The sequence below is a fragment of the Oncorhynchus keta genome, chromosome 34 (genome assembly GCF_023373465.1).
Source record: "Oncorhynchus keta strain PuntledgeMale-10-30-2019 chromosome 34, Oket_V2, whole genome shotgun sequence".
Classification (NCBI taxonomy): Eukaryota; Metazoa; Chordata; class Actinopteri; order Salmoniformes; family Salmonidae; genus Oncorhynchus; species Oncorhynchus keta.
Window position 1 is genome coordinate 44,325,336 of NC_068454.1, and position 15,926 is coordinate 44,341,261.

Genomic DNA, 15,926 nt, shown 5'->3' on the forward strand with positions numbered 1-15,926 from the left:
TAGACCACTGTGCCACTAGGGAGGCCCTGGTCATTACATTCTAAGTATTCTAAGACAGCAATATAACAGCAGTGTCAAGTTGATTTGCTCTAACACCCTCAGGGTAAGAATATCTTCAATACAGACAGATGTAGGGGGCAACACTCTCCATGTATAAAAAGTCACATTTTATTAAACATACAATAATATTACATCCATTCCCAGTAGTTCCTCATTTTCCGGCAGCACCTCCTCTCTAGTTGTTAGATCACAACATGTTTTTTCCCCTACATATTGCCTTCAAAAAGGATGTTGTTTCCATGATACTGCATGATACTTGATACTGAGTGTATGTTGTTTTCATGATACTGCATGATACTTGATACTGAGTGTATGTAGTTTCCATGATACTGCATGATACATGATACTGAGTGTCATCCCATACAAAGTGAACCTCATCCAGAAAATAAGCTATTAAGGGATTGTTATATTGCTTTGCAAACAGTAACAGGAGAACATTACAGTTGTAATAGAAAACATCCCGAGCATAGAGCCTTTTTCACTGAATCTGGTGTTCAGTAATTAACAGAAGTTATTGTCCCATCCTAAGGCATTATCTGGGCATCACTTAGCACTGGCCATTTTTTCTCTTTTTCTCTTGACACTACACCCCATCTCAGAAATTGTGCCAACCAAACAATTAACTCTCTGTGCATCACTATAACCAGGTTTCCATCCAACCTTTTTTATCAGAGTTAAGTACATATCAGATAAAAAACAGGTCTGATAAGTTATGCGAGAAATGTTGGTGGAAACACTTTTATGCCCAAATATTGTTATAATAAGCATCAAATTGAAGTAAACTTGGAGACTTGGGAAATCATGCAGTTTATTCGGCTACAGATTAAATTAACTTCACATTGTGGTGAAATTGCACAGTGATCTTAATGCTTCTTTCCTGTAAATATTGAGTGTCTGATTCTGGTGACAGGATCATCAATGTTTGGCTGCCTTCGGACAAATACAAATAATCTCGCTCTTTTGTCCATAATATTCTCCTAATAATCTCATCATTTTAGGGTGGCAGGTATCCGAGTGGTTAAAGCATTGGGCCAGTAACCGAAAGGATGCTAGATCGAATCCCCGAGCTGACAAGGTAAACATCTACCGTTCTGCCACTGAACAAGGCAGTTAACCCACTGTTCCTCGGCTGTCATTGTAAATAATAATTTGTTCTTATTAAAAAAACATAGGCTATAGGCCTAACCACACTGTATCTAAAAAATAAAAAAAATACTGCATAGTTTCCTTGGAACGCAAAGCGAGGTGGCCATCTCTGTCGGTGCCGGAATTTCAGCAAATTATCTGTGCTGTTGGCTGGATTGCATGTGCCAATAGCAGAGTGGGCACACTCGCTATATAAAGCAACATTTTTGAGTGAATAAACCATCAGTAGAGTTGAAAATTCGATGGAAACCCATTTAACTTGGATTTTTTATGTGGTACATGGTAATTATACCTCAAAATGTGTTTCAATATGCATTCCGTCATCACTCACAGCCTTTTATGAAAATCTGTCACCAATTGGATGGAAACCTAGCTAGTGAGATATGAATTTCAATCACCACAAAATCTCCTCTCATGACAGGTTAATTGAGAGTGTCTCTTTAGCAGAGTCTAAACTGGGGCTATCATTCACATACTAATATGGGCTCCGGGCAGCCGAGCGGAAATGGAGGAAAACTCGCCTCCCTGCGGACCTGGCATCCTTTCACTCCCTCCTCTCTACATTTTCCTCCTCTGTCTCTGCTGCTAAAGCCACTTTCTACCACTCTAAATTCCAAGCATCTGCCTCTAACCCTAGGAAGCTCTTTGCCACCTTCTCCTCCCTCCTGAATCCTCCTCCCCCTCCCCCCCTCCTCCCTCTCTGCAGATGACTTCGTCAACCATTTTGAAAAGAAGGTCGACGACATCCGATCCTCGTTTGCTAAGTCAAACGACACCGCTGGTTCTGCTCACACTGCCCTACCCTGTGCTCTGACCTCTTTCTCCCCTCTCTCTCCAGATGAAATCTCGCGTCTTGTGACGGCCGGCCGCCCAACAACCTGCCCGCTTGACCCTATCCCCTCCTCTCTTCTCCAGACCATTTCCGGAGACCTTCTCCCTTACCTCACCTCACTCATCAACTCATCCCTGACCGCTGGCTACGTCCCTTCCGTCTTCAAGAGAGCGAGAGTTGCACCCCTTCTGAAAAAACCTACACTCGATCCCTCCAATGTCAACAACTACAGACCAGTATCCCTTCTTTCTTTTCTCTCCAAAACTCTTGAACGTGCCATCCTTGGTCAGCTCTACCGCTATCTCTCTCAGAATGACCTTCTTGATCCAAATCAGTCAGGTTTCAAGACTAGTCATTCAACTGAGACTGCTCTTCTCTGCATCACGGAGGCGCTCCGCACTGCTAAAGCTAACTCTCTCTCCTCTGCTCTCATCCTTCTAGACCTATCGGCTGCCTTCGATACTGTGAACCATCAGATCCTCCTCTCCACCCTCTCCGAGTTGGGCATCTCCGGCGCGGCCCACGCTTGGATTGCGTCCTACCTGACAGGTCGCTCCTACCAGGTGGCGTGACGAGAATCTGTCTCCTCACCACGCGCTCTCACCACTGGTGTCCCCCAGGGCTCTGTTCTAGGCCCTCTCCTATTCTCGCTATACACCAAGTCACTTGGCTCTGTCATAACCTCACATGGTCTCTCCTATTATTGCTATGCAGACAACACACAATTAATCTTCTCCTTTCCCCCTTCTGATGACCAGGTGGCGAATCGCATCTCTGCATGTCTGGCAGACATATCAGTGTGGATGACGGATCACCACCTCAAGCTGAACCTCGGCAAGACGGAGCTGCTCTTCCTCCCGGGGAAGGACTGCCCGTTCCATGATCTCGCAATCACGGTTGACAACTCCATTGTGTCCTCCTCCCAGAGCGCTAAGAACCTTTGGTGTGATCCTGGACAACACCCTGTCGTTCTCAACTAACATCAAGGCGGTGGCCCGTTCCTGTAGGTTCATGCTCTACAACATCCGCAGAGTACGACCCTGCCTCACACAGGAAGCGGCGCAGGTCCTAATCCAGGCACTTGTCATCTCCCGTCTGGATTACTGCAACTCGCTGTTGGCTGGGCTCCCTGCCTGTGCCATTATACCCCTACAACTCATCCAGAACGCCGCAGCCCGTCTGGTGTTCAACCTTCCCAAGTTCTCTCACGTCACCCCGCTCCTCCGCTCTCTCCACTGGCTTCCAGTTGAAGCTCGCATCCGCTACAAGACCATGGTGCTTGCCTACGGAGCTGTGAGGGGAACGGCACCTCAGTACCTCCAGGCTCTGATCAGGCCCTACACCCAAACAAGGGCACTGCGTTCATCCACCTCTGGCCTGCTCGCCTCCCTACCACTGAGGAAGTACAGTTCCCGCTCAGCCCAGTCAAAACTGTTCGCTGCTCTGGCCCCCAATGGTGGAACAAACTCCCTCACGACGCCAGGACAGCGGAGTCAATCACCACCTTCCGGAGACACCTGAAACCCCACCTCTTTAAGGAATACCTAGGATAGGATAAAATAATCCTTCTCACCCCCCTTAAAAGATTTAGATGCACTATTGTAAAGTGGCTGTTCCACTGGATGTCATAAGGTGAATGCACCAATTTGTAAGTCGCTCTGGATAAGAGCGTCTGCTAAATGACTTAAATGTAAATGTTAAATGTAATGGGCAAGTCTCTTCTCTCTGCTCACTTAAAATGTGATCCTCTGCCTTAATGCTGGCTTTAGTTGTAGTAATAACAAGGTCTGATCACTGTCACCTCCAGGACTGTATTTACCTCACAGGCAAAATATTTTAGAGGCCCCCTTTTTGGCAGTGGAGAGAAAATGTTTCTGCAATTCCACCTATTTTGCCAAGGGGTGTTAAGAAAATAATGCAGTTTTAAAGCACATTTTCTGAAATTCTACACATTTTGCAATGGTGTTAATTGAGAGACTGTCAGTGACTGACGTAAGAAGAGGAAAACTGCTGATGCACTACCAAATTAAAAATGTACCACCTTTGTATTCTACCATTCTAAAGACACGGACACACCGGTAGGATTGTCAAGCGTTTATACTTAGCACCTCTGAACAGAGTGCCGGTTGTAATTTGCAAGCCGATTCTAAATGTAAAAAAGCTATAACCGAGTGTAAACCGATTGGAAATGTAAAACAACGGGGATAAATTCCATCTGTCAGTCTCCCAACAGCAGATTCAACAAGCGAACGAACAGCAAACAAATTGCAGAACATCAATTGGTGTTATGTTTTTTCTCATTAAATCTCAACAGTAAGTTGAGACCGCGACTGAGTTCCCGATGACCAGACAGATGTATCTCTGGACAAGTGGTCTTTTGACTTTACCTGAAGCTAGTCTGGGCAGCTTGCTCTGGGTATCACACACACTGGCACAGGTCACAAGGGGCTCAGACAGGGATTGGACAGGCTGAAGGAAGGCCAAAGTGGGATAAGGCACTGATTGGACAAGGGTCACAGTGGTGTCGGATAACGAGGAGTTGTCCAGGCCTGGTTGGCTGCAGAGATGGTCTTTTGAGCCAGATGGTACTCTCCACCGGGGTAATGGGGAGGGTGACACCTCCTCACTAGAGGAACTGGGAGCACTCGGAGGACTGAGGGAGTTTTGGGCCGATGTGGACTTGGGAAGGAGGTGGAGGATGGAGGAGAAGAGGGAGGAGGAATCGAGGAGGGGGAATGTTCCAATGCCGCTGTCCAACGTTCGCATCTTGCAGCCGGAGCCTGAGGTACAAGGAAAAAACATGATGGGGCTTGGAGATGCAGGAGTTACACACAACAAATGGAACAATCTAAACAGAATGACATGTTTTCATATAATTAGTTAAGTAGGTATCATCCAATCACACCGCAAAAATCATTGTCTTGTGTCATTTGTGCCCTCTGAATAATGATAACTACCTCATGTTATGACTAGTTTAACATCCAAATCTATGAATTAATGGGTTTATAATAGCATTGGTAATATGTCTCCACAACATGAAATGCAACATTATCCTCAACATGATCAATTGTAATGAATTATTTTCTCTCCAGCCTGGTTTGATTGTCTGTTCTCTCCTTGTCCCCTGTCCTATCTCGGCCACATTATGTTCTGCATGAGGGAGTCTTAACCAGCTGCGACTGGCTGTCACCCAGGCCGCCTTGTGGTAATTTCAGTGCAACAGATGGTCTGTTTTTTCCGTTCTACGACACTCGGCAAAGGTCCTTTCTAAGAGCCAAGCCAGATGGATGGTAGTTACGTACAATCGAATTACATTTAACTGTGATGCTGGCTAATGATTCCTCACTAATTAGCGCATGATACCATGGTTGCCACCAGAGAGAATGGGCTTCACCCAAACAGAGAGGAATCATGGTGGATAAAGCTTAGGGAAAATGTGGCACTTCTGAGACCAATTGAGATTGTGATTTAGTGGCAGTGTGTCAAATCAAGTGCATTTATGATATTGTACAGTTGGTGACAAAGCGATTGCTAATGCCATCAAGCAATATTGAATACGTATCTATTTCAACTGTAATACAACTGTACACTTCATGTAGTATGCTGGGCAACACAATGTTTGAATATTTAATGTATGCAATAGATAAAGTACATTTTGCATTCTCACACTGCATTCTTTCACATGCACCTCCTGGCACAGACAAACACAGCTCAGAACAACATACAGTATATTAAAATCAAACCATCAAGGACCCTGTCTCCTTGTCATGCTGGCATGATTTTCTACCTAATAGCCAGTAGACTTCTTTAGCAACAGAAAATAAAATACTGGTTGCTCTTCATTAATCCAGAGAAACAGGTGGGCTGCTAACTGACAACTTCACTGATAATTGGGTGTCTTCATTCAGTATGTGTTTTAATTATACAGTCAGAGACAACATTCCCTACCTTCAAGAGGTTAATGCGAGTGTAGCGAAATGCTTGTGCTTCTAGTTCCGACAATGCAGTAATAACCAACGAGTAATCTAACCTAACAATTTCACAACAGCTACCTTATACACACAAGTGTAAAGGGATGAAGGATATGTACATAAAGATATATGAATGAGTGATGGTACAGAGCGGCATAGGCAAGACGCAGTTGATGGTATCGAGTACATTATATACATATGAGATGAGTAATGTAGGGTATGTAAACATTATATTAAGTTGCATTGTTTAAAGTGGCTAGTGATACATGTATTACATAAAGATGGCAAGATTCAGTGGGTGGTATAGAGTACAGTATATACATTTGAGATGAGCAATGTAGGCTATGTAGACATTATATTAAGTGGCACTGTTTAAAGTGGCTAGTGATACATGTTTCACATGTATGGCAGCAGCCACTCAATGTTGGTGGTGGCTGTTTAACAGTCTGATGGCCTTGAGATAGAAGTTATTTTTCAGTCTCTCGGTCCCTGCTTTGATGCACCTGTACTGACCTCGCCTTCTAGATGATAGCGGGGTGAACAGGCAGTGGCTCAGGTGGTTGTTGTCCTTGATGATCGTTATCGCCTTCCTGTGACATCGGGTGGTGTAGGTGTCCTGGAGGGCAGGTAGTTTTCCCCCGGTGATGCGTTGTGCAGACCTCACTACCCTCTGGAGAGCCTTACGGTTGTGGGTGGAGCAGTTGCCGTACCAGGCGGTGATACAGCCCGACAGGATGCTCTCGATTGTGCATCTGTAAAAGTTTGTGAGTGTTTTTCGTGATAAGCCGAATTTCTTCAGCCTCCTGAGGTTAAAGAGGTGTTGCTGCGCCTTCTTCACCACGCTGTCTGTGTGGGTGGACCAATTCAGTTTGTCCATGATGTGTACGCCAAGGAACTTAAAACGTTCTACCCTCTCCACAACTGTCCCGTCGATGTGGATAGGGGGGTCCTCCCTCTGCTATTTCCTGAAGTCCACGATCATCTCCTTTGTTTTGTTGACGTTGAGTGTGAGGTTAGTTTCCTGACACCACACTCCGAGGGCCCTCACCTCCTCCCTATAGGCCATCTCGTCGTTGTTGGTTATCAAGCCTACCACTGTAGTGTTGTCTGCAAACTTGATGATTGAGTTGGAGGTGCGCATGGCCACACAGTCGTGGGTGAACAGGGAGCACAGGAGAGGGCTCAGAACGCACCCTTGTGGAGGATCAGCGGGGTGGAGATGTTGTTACCTACCCTCACCACCTGGGGGGCGGCCCTCCAGGAAGTCCAGTACCCAGTTGCACAGGGCGGGGTCGAGACTCAGGGTCTCGAGCTTGATAACGAGTTTAGAGGGTTCTATGGTGTTACATGCTGAGCTGTAGTCGATGAACAGCATTCTCACATAGGTATTCCTCTTGTCCAGATGGGTTAGGGTGCAGTGTGGTTGCGATTGCGTTGTCTGTGGACCTATTGGGGCGGTAAGCAAATTGAAGTGGGTCTAGGGTGTCAGGTAGGGTGGAGGTGATATGGTCCTTGACTAGTCTCTCAAAGCACTTCATGATGATGGAAGTGAGTGCTACGAGGAGATAGTTGTTTATCTCAGTTACCTTGGCTTTCTTGGGAACAGGAACAATGGTGGCCCTCTTGAAGCATGTGGGAACAGCAAACTGGGATAAGGAATGATTGAATATGCCCGTAGACACACCAGCCAGCTGGTCTGCGTATGCTCTGAGTACGCGGCTGGGGATGCCGTCTGGGCCTGCAGCCCTGCGAGGCTTAACACGTTTAAATGTTTTACTCACATCGGCTGCAGTGAAGGAGAGTCCACAGGTTTTGGTAGCGGGCCATGTCAGTGGCACTGTATTGTCCTCAATGCGAGCAAAGTTGTTTAGTCTGTCTGGGAGCAAGATATCCTAATCCACGGGGCTGGTTTTCTTTTTGTAATCCATGATTGACTGTAGAACCTGCCACATACCTCTTGTGTATGAGCCGTTGAATTGCGACTTGTCTCTATACTGACGTTTAGCTTGTTTGATTGCCTTGCGGAGGGAATAGCTGTTTGTATTCGGTCATGTTTCCAGTCACCGTGCCCTGGTTAAAAGCAGTGGTTCGCACGTTCAATTTCGCGCGAATGCTGCCATCAATCCACATTTTCTGGATTGGGAATGTTTTAATAGTTGCTGTCGGTACGACATCGCCAATGCACTTGCTAATGAACTCGCTCACCAAATTAGCGTATTCGTCAATGTTGTTTTTTTGACGCAATGCGGAACATATCCCAATCCACGTGATCGAAGCAATCTTGAAGCGTGGAATCAGATTGGTCAGACCAGCGTTGAACAGACCTGAGAGCGGGAGCTTCCTGTTTTAGTTTCTGTCTATAGGCTGGAAGCAAATAAATGGAGTCGTGGTCAGCTTTTCCGAAAGAAGGACGGGGGAGGAACTTATATGCATCGTAGAAGTTAGAATAACAATGATCCAGGGTTTTACCAGGCCTGGTAGCACAATCGATATGCTGATACAATTTAGGGAGTCTTGTTTACAGATTAGCCTTGTTAAAATCCCCAGCTACAATGAATGCAGCCTCAGGAAATGTGGTTTCCAGTTTACATAGAGTCAGATAAAGTTTGTTCAGGTCCATCGATGTGTCTGCTTGGGGGGGAATATATGCGGCTGTGATTATAATCATAGAGAAATCTATTGGTAGATAATGCGGTCGACATTTGATTGTGAGGAATTCTAATTCAGGTGAACAGAAGGACTTGAGTTCCTGTATGTTGTTATGATCACCACGTCTCGTTAATCATAAGGCATACCCCCCCCACCCCCCCCCACCCCTCTTCTTACCAGAAAGATGTTTGTTTCTGTCTGCGTGATGCATGAAGAAACCAGCTGGCTGTATCAACTCCGATAGCGTGTCTCGAGTGAGCCATGTTTCCGTGAAGCAAAGAACGTTAGAGTCTCTGATGTCTCTCTGGAATGCTACCCTTGCTCGGATTTCATCAACCTTGTTGTCAAGAGACTGGACCTTGGTGAGTAGTATGCTCGGGAGTGGTGCGTGATGTTGCCCGTCTCCCGAGCCTGACCAGAAGACAGCTTCGTCTGCCCCTTTTACGGCGTCGTTGTATTGGATCGCCTGCCGGGATCCGATCCATTGTCCCGGGTAGTGGGCAAAACACAGGAACCGCTTCGGGAAAGTTGTATTCCTGGTCGTAATGATGGTGAGATGACGTTGCTCTTAAATCCAGTAGTTCCTCCCGACTGCATGTAATAAAACCTAAGATTACCTGGGGTACCAATGTAATAAATATCACATAAAAAAAACAAAATACTTCATAGTTTCCTAGGAACGCGAAGCGAGGTGGCCATCTCTGTCAGTGCCGGAAGTTCAGCAAAGTATCTGAGCTGTTGACAAGATTGCATGTGCCAATACCAGAGTGAGCACACTTGCTATATAAAGCAACATTTTTGAGTGAGTAAACCATCAGTAGAGTTGAAAATTCGATGGAAACCCATTTAACTTATTTGGTACATGGTAATTATACCTCAAAGGGTATTTCAATATGCATTCCGTCATCACTCACAGCTTTTTATGATAATCTGTCACCAATTGGATGGAAAACTAGCTAGTGAGATATGAATTTCAATCACCACCAAATCTCCTCTCATGACAGGTTAATTGAGAGTGTCTCTTTAGTAGAGTCTAAACTGGGGCTATCATTCGCATACTAATATGGGCAAGCCTCTTCTCTCTGCTCACTTAAAATGTGATCCTCTGCCTTAATGCTGGCTTTAGTTGTAGTAATAACAAGGTCTGATCACTGTCACCTCCAGGACTGTATTTTCCGGGCAAAATATTTTAGAGGCCCCCTTTTTGGCAGTGGAGAGAAAATGTTCCTGCAATTCCACCTATTTTGCCAAGCGGTGTAAAGAACATAATGCAGTTTTAAAGCACATTTTCTGAAATTCTACACAATTTGCAATGGGGGTAACTGTGTGACTGTCAGTGACTGACGTAAGAAGAGGAAAACTGCTGATGCACTACCAAATTAAACATTTTCCACCTTTGTATTCTACCATTCTAAAGACACGGACCCACCGGTAGATTTGTCAAGCGTTTATACTTAGCACCTCTGAACAGAGTGCCGGTTGTAATTTGCAAACCGATTCTAAATGTAAAAAAAATACGGCTGTCAGTCTCCCACCAGCAGATTCAACAATTGAACGAACAGCGAACAAATTGCAGACCATCAATTGGTGCGATGTTTTTTCTCCTTAAATCTCAACAGTAAGTTGAGACCGCGACTGAGTTCCCGATGACCAGACAGATGTATCTCTGGACAAGTGGTCTTTTGACTTTACCTGAGGCTCGTCTGGGCAGCTTGCTCTGGGTATCACACACACTGGCACAGGTCACAAGGGGCTCAGACAGGGATTGGACAGGCTGAAGGAAGGCCAAAGTGGGATAAGGCACTGATTGGACAAGGGTCACAGTGGTGTCGGATAACGAGGAGTTGTCCAGGCCTGGTTGGCTGCAGAGATGGTCTTTTGAGCCAGACGGTACTCTCCACCGGGGTAATGGGGAGGGTGACACCTCCTCACTAGAGGAACTGGGAGCACTGGGAGGACTGAGGGAGTTTTGGGCCGATGTGGACTTGGGAAGGAGGTGGAGGATGGAGGAGAAGAGGGAGGAGGAATCGAGGAGGGGGAATGTTCCAATGCCGCTGTCCAACGTTCGCATCTTGCAGCCGGAGCCTGAGGTACAAGGAAAAAACATAATGGGGCTTGGAGATGCAGGAGTTACACACAACAAATGGAACAATCTAAACAGAATGACATGTTTTCATATAATTGGTTAAGTAGGTATCATCCAATCACACCTTAAAAATCATTGTCTTCTGTAATTTGTGCCCTCTGAATAATGATAACTACCTCATGTTATGACTAGTATAACATCAAAATCTATGAATAATGGGTTTTTAATAGCATTGGTAATATGTCTCCACAACATGAATTGCAACATTATCCTCAACATGATCAATTTTAATTAATTATTTTCTCTCCAGCCTGGTTTGATTGTCTGTTTTCTCCTTGTCCCCTATCCTATCACGGCCACATTATGTTGTGCATGAGGGAGTCTTAACCAGCTGCGACTGGCTGTCACCCAGGCCGCCTTGTGGTAATATCAGTGCATTAATGCAACAGATGGTCTGTTTTTTTCGTTCTACGACACTCGGCAAAGGTCCTCTCTAAGAGCCAAGCCAGATGGATGGTAGTTACGTACCATCCAATAACATTTAACCGTGATGCTGGCTAATGATTCCTCACTAATTAGTGCATGATACCATGGTTGCCACCAGAGAGAATGGGCTTCACCCAAACAGAGAGGAATCATGGTGGATAAAGCTTAGGGAAAATGTGGCACTTCTGAGACCAATTGAGATTGTGATTTAGTGGCAGTGTGTCAAATCAAGTGCATTTATGATATTGTACAGTTGGTGACAAAGCGATTGCTAATGCCATCAAGCAATATTGAATATGTATCTATTTCAACTGTAATACAACTGTACACTTCATGTAGTATGCTGGGCAACACAATGTTTGAATATTTAATGTATGCAATAGTTAAAGTACATTTTGCATTCTCACACTGCATTCTTTCACATGCACCTCCTGGCACAGACAAACACAGCTCAGAACAACATATATTAAAATCAAACCATCAAGGACCTTGTCTCCTTGTCATGCTGGCATGATTTTCTACCTATTAGCCAGTAGACTTCTTCAGCAACAGAAAATAAAATACTGGTTCCTCTTCAGCAATCCAGAGAAACAGGTGGGCTGCAAACTGACAACTTCACTGATAATTGGGTGTCTTCATTCAGTATGTGTTTTAATTATACAGCCAGAGACAACAATTCAGGGGGTCAGTTTCAAATTGTGACAAACCTGTGACAAACAGCTCTCGAAATAAATAACAACAATGATTGAAGTAGCTCTTACTTTCCTGTAACACAAAGAGGATTAACGAATAAAGGCAAGAGCACGATACAGATCGCAGATGTTATTGATGAGTGTTTTTGAAGGAAAAACTTAACAAGGCCCCCTGTGACACTTCCTTGCATGGGAAGGCAGCATCAGAGAGGTTGACCATTGATTTCCCTCAAAAAGCCCTTGGCACTACCTAAGGATCCTGTCCTTGTCTGATCTCCTTTCAATTTGCCTGAAAGAATGAAAAGACACTGAACTGACAAGCTAACACCTACAAAGTTCAGTGGCTACAAATAACTGAAGATGCACAAATGGAACAGTATGAACATCTAAACTCTTTTAAGGTCAACTATATAATCAATATCTTAAAGTCAAACAGAAGTTATTCGGGTGTCCTCATGTGTAAATATTAATGAGAAGGAATTTTGTAGTATTCATGGCATGATGTTTACAGTTCATCCACATTCAATGAGTTCAATAAGTTCAATGCACAGCAGCATAGTTCAAAGTATTAGTCTTAACACCTGCTAAACTGTGTACACGGCCAATAAACTTTATTCGATTTATCAACTTTGCATAAATGTGGATTGGTGGTTGAACACAAAAAAAATCAACACAGTTTTTTTTGTCAAATTTAAACGCAGGTTTAAACACAGGTTTCAAGGTTTGCTAGGGGTTGATAAGGTGCTTGGCCAGAAAAGTTAGAAAATCACTTTGGTAAAGACCAAAGATCTTTATAAGACCATTTATTAATTCAGAGGAGACAAGATAAATGAGACACATTGGCTTAGTTGGCGGAGTATAGAAATGTCACTGGTGATTAAACCACATAGCAATATGAATTATATTTTTCGCACTACAGGGTAAAGGACAGATCAACATTTACTGGAAGAGGGGTGGTCCAAAATAGGGGTGGGTTGTCAAACTTTTTATGCTTTGGGGATGGGGGGGGGGTTGTGTGGGTTTTTGGGGGGCACAGGGGGGGATAGTGCATTTTTGTCCCTGGTTTACATTAGCTCTTCTGATCATATTATTCCTATTAACAATTGCTTGACTTACTTTTGATATCACCCTAACAAAGTTTAGAGACATTTGTGAAGGTTTGGTATGGTGTGGCTCTTATTAAGCTTTAGCTACTGCAGGCCTATGATATGAAGGCAGTGCGCCCCGGCACTGCAAATGACTCTGACAGTTGAATTTAAGGTCAAGAAGACTGTTTAAGGTCCACCAGAGTTACCCTTATAATATAACAATATAATGCCTATCTTTATACAAAATATTCAGATCGAAAAAGAATGAAACACCCTCCTTCTATACATTTATGTCTGTATAGGAGACGCAGAAGCCATCTGACATAAAGAAATGCATGCCGGTGTCGTAGCATGTCACCGGCATATCTCTACCGATCTGCGGTTAGGCCTAACTATCTCTTCCTTTTCATAAGCCATGTACAAGTATTCAGACCCCTTGAATTTCCCCATACTTTGTTACATTACAGCCTTATTCTAAAATGTATTTAAAAAAAAAAAAATTCTCATCAATCTACACACAATACCCCATAATGACAAAGCACACACAGGTTTCTAGGTGTTTTAGCAAATGTACAAAAAATAAATAAAAATGAAATGTCATTTACATAAGCATTCAGACCCTTTGCTCAGTACTTTGTTGAAGCACTTTTGGCAGCGATTACAGCCTCAAGTCTTCTTGGGTATGATGCTACAAGCTTGGCACACCTGCATTTGCGGAGTTTCTCCTATTCTTTTGTGCAGATCCTCTCAAGCTCAGTCAGGTTAGATGGGGAGCGTCGCAGCACAGCTATTTTCAGGTGTCTGCAGAGATGTTCGATCGGGTTCAAGTCTGGGCTCTGGCTGGGCAACTTAAGGACATTCAGAGACTTGACACGAAGCCACTCTTGCGCTGTCTTGGCTGTGTGCTTAGGGTCGTTGTCCTGTTGGAAGTTGAACCTTCACCCCAGTCTCAGGTCCTGAGCGCTCTGGAGCAGGTTTTCATCAAGGATCTCTCTGTACTTTGTTCCGTTCATCTTTCCCTCGATCCTGACTAATCTCCCAGTCCCTGCTGCTGAAAAACATCCCCACAGCATGATTCCTCCAGACGTGACGTTTGGCATTCAGGCCAAAGAGTTCAATCTTGGTTTCATCAGACCAGTAAATATTGTTCATCATGGTCTGAGAGTCCTTTAAGTGCCTTTTGACAAACTCCAAGCGGGCTGTCATGTACCTTTAACTGAGGAGTTGCTTCCATCAGGCCACTCTACCATGATGGCCTGATTGGTGTAGTGCTGCAGAGATGGCTGTCCTTCTGGAAGATTCTCCCATCTCCATGGAGGAACTCTGGAGCTCTGTCAGGTTCTTGGTTACCTCCCTGACCAAGGCCCTTCTCCCCCGATTGCTCAGTTTGGCCAGCTCTAGGAAGAGTTTTAGTGGTTCCAAACATCTTCCATTTAAGAATGATGATGGCCACTGTGTTCTTGTGGACCTTCAATGCTGCATACATTTTTTGGTACCATTCCCCAAATCTGTGCCTCGACACAATCCTGTCTCAGAGCACTACGGACAATTCCTTCGACCTCATGGCTTGGTTTTTGCTCTGACATGCAGTGTCAAGTGTGGGACCTTTTATAGACAGGTGTGTATCTTTCCAAATCATGTCCAGTCAATTTAATTTACCACAGGTGGACTCTAATAAAGTTGTAGAAACATCTCAAGGACGATCAATTGAAACAGGATGCACCTGAGCTCAATTTAGAGTAAAAAACAACAACTTGTTTTTGCTTTGTCATTATGGGGTATTGTGCGTAGATTGACAAGACATTATTGCTTTTTAAAACCATTTTAGAATAAGGCCGTAACATAACAAAATGTGGAAAAATTCAATGGGTCTGAATTCTTTCCCGAATGCACTGTATGTATGTGTATATATAGATATATAGTATATATGTTTTTGGCCATGTCGTGTATGTACAGTTGAAGTCGGAAGTTTACATACACTTTGGTTGGAGTCATTAAAAGTAGTTTTTCAACCACCACAAATTTCTTGTTAAACTATAGTTTTGGAAAGTCGGTTAGGACATCTACTTTGTGCATGACACAAGTAATTTTTATAACAATTGTTTACAGACAGATTATTTCACTTATAATTCACTGTATCACAATTCCAGTGGGTCAGAAGATTACATACACTAAGTCAATGTAATGTAATGTCATGGCTTTAGAAGCTTCTGATAGGCTAATTGACATCATTTGAGTCAATTGGAGGTGTACCTGTGGATGTATTTCAAGGCCTACCTTCAAACTAAGTGCCTCTTTGCTTGACATCATGGGAAAATCAAAAGAAATCAGCCAAGACCCCAGAAAAATAATTGTAGAGCTCCACAAGTCTGGTTCATCCTTGGGAGCAATTTCCAAATGCCTGAAGGTACCACGTTCATCTGTACCAACATTAGTACGCATGTATAAACACCATGGGACCACACAGTCGTCATACCGCTCAGGAAGGAGACGTGTCCTGTCTCCTGCTACACATCGAAACACAGAGCTGTGCCAAGCAGGAGCAGTATACTCCGGGGTGGGCCGGTGTAGCCGGTGCAAATGGTCATCAGGTCTTCCTGTATCACATGGAACCTATTAAAGTAGCGAAGGAGAAAAGGTTTACTGTTGCTCTTGGTTACCATAGTAGCAACCTGCTCACCCCATTGTAAGTCCTTCTCTACAATTACCACTAAAATCTTCATACTATCACATACTTTGAGATGCTGGCCCTCGATCCGGAGAGTGGACGGGACAGGTGGATTTCTTGTGAAGGTCACTTGCATTTGACAATTTGCATTTGACACCTATTGTCGAAATCCTGGGCTGCACTTTCTACGACCGCAAGGAAGATGAGAGGGCCAAGAAGAGTTCCTCGAGCCACGCCATCAGCTCCTG

General features: G+C 44.2%; 1 protein-coding gene across 7 annotated transcripts in view; it reads right to left on the reverse strand.

Annotated features, from left to right (window-relative positions):
* LOC118367188 (nck-associated protein 5-like) overlaps window positions 1-15,926 on the reverse strand; it is a 120,352-nt gene that overhangs the window by 9,714 nt on the left and 94,712 nt on the right. For 5 of the 7 annotated variants that reach the window (XM_052493911.1, XM_052493912.1, XM_052493913.1 and 2 more), the window contains 2 exons: window positions 10,351-10,743; window positions 4,426-4,818 (listed from right to left, as the gene is read on the reverse strand). In XM_052493911.1, the coding sequence (XP_052349871.1) occupies window positions 4,426-4,818; window positions 10,351-10,743 (786 nt within the window). The remainder of the gene's footprint in view (window positions 1-4,425; window positions 4,819-10,350; window positions 10,744-15,926) is intronic. The other 2 variants (XM_052493914.1, XM_052493915.1) reach the window with 2 other exon arrangements.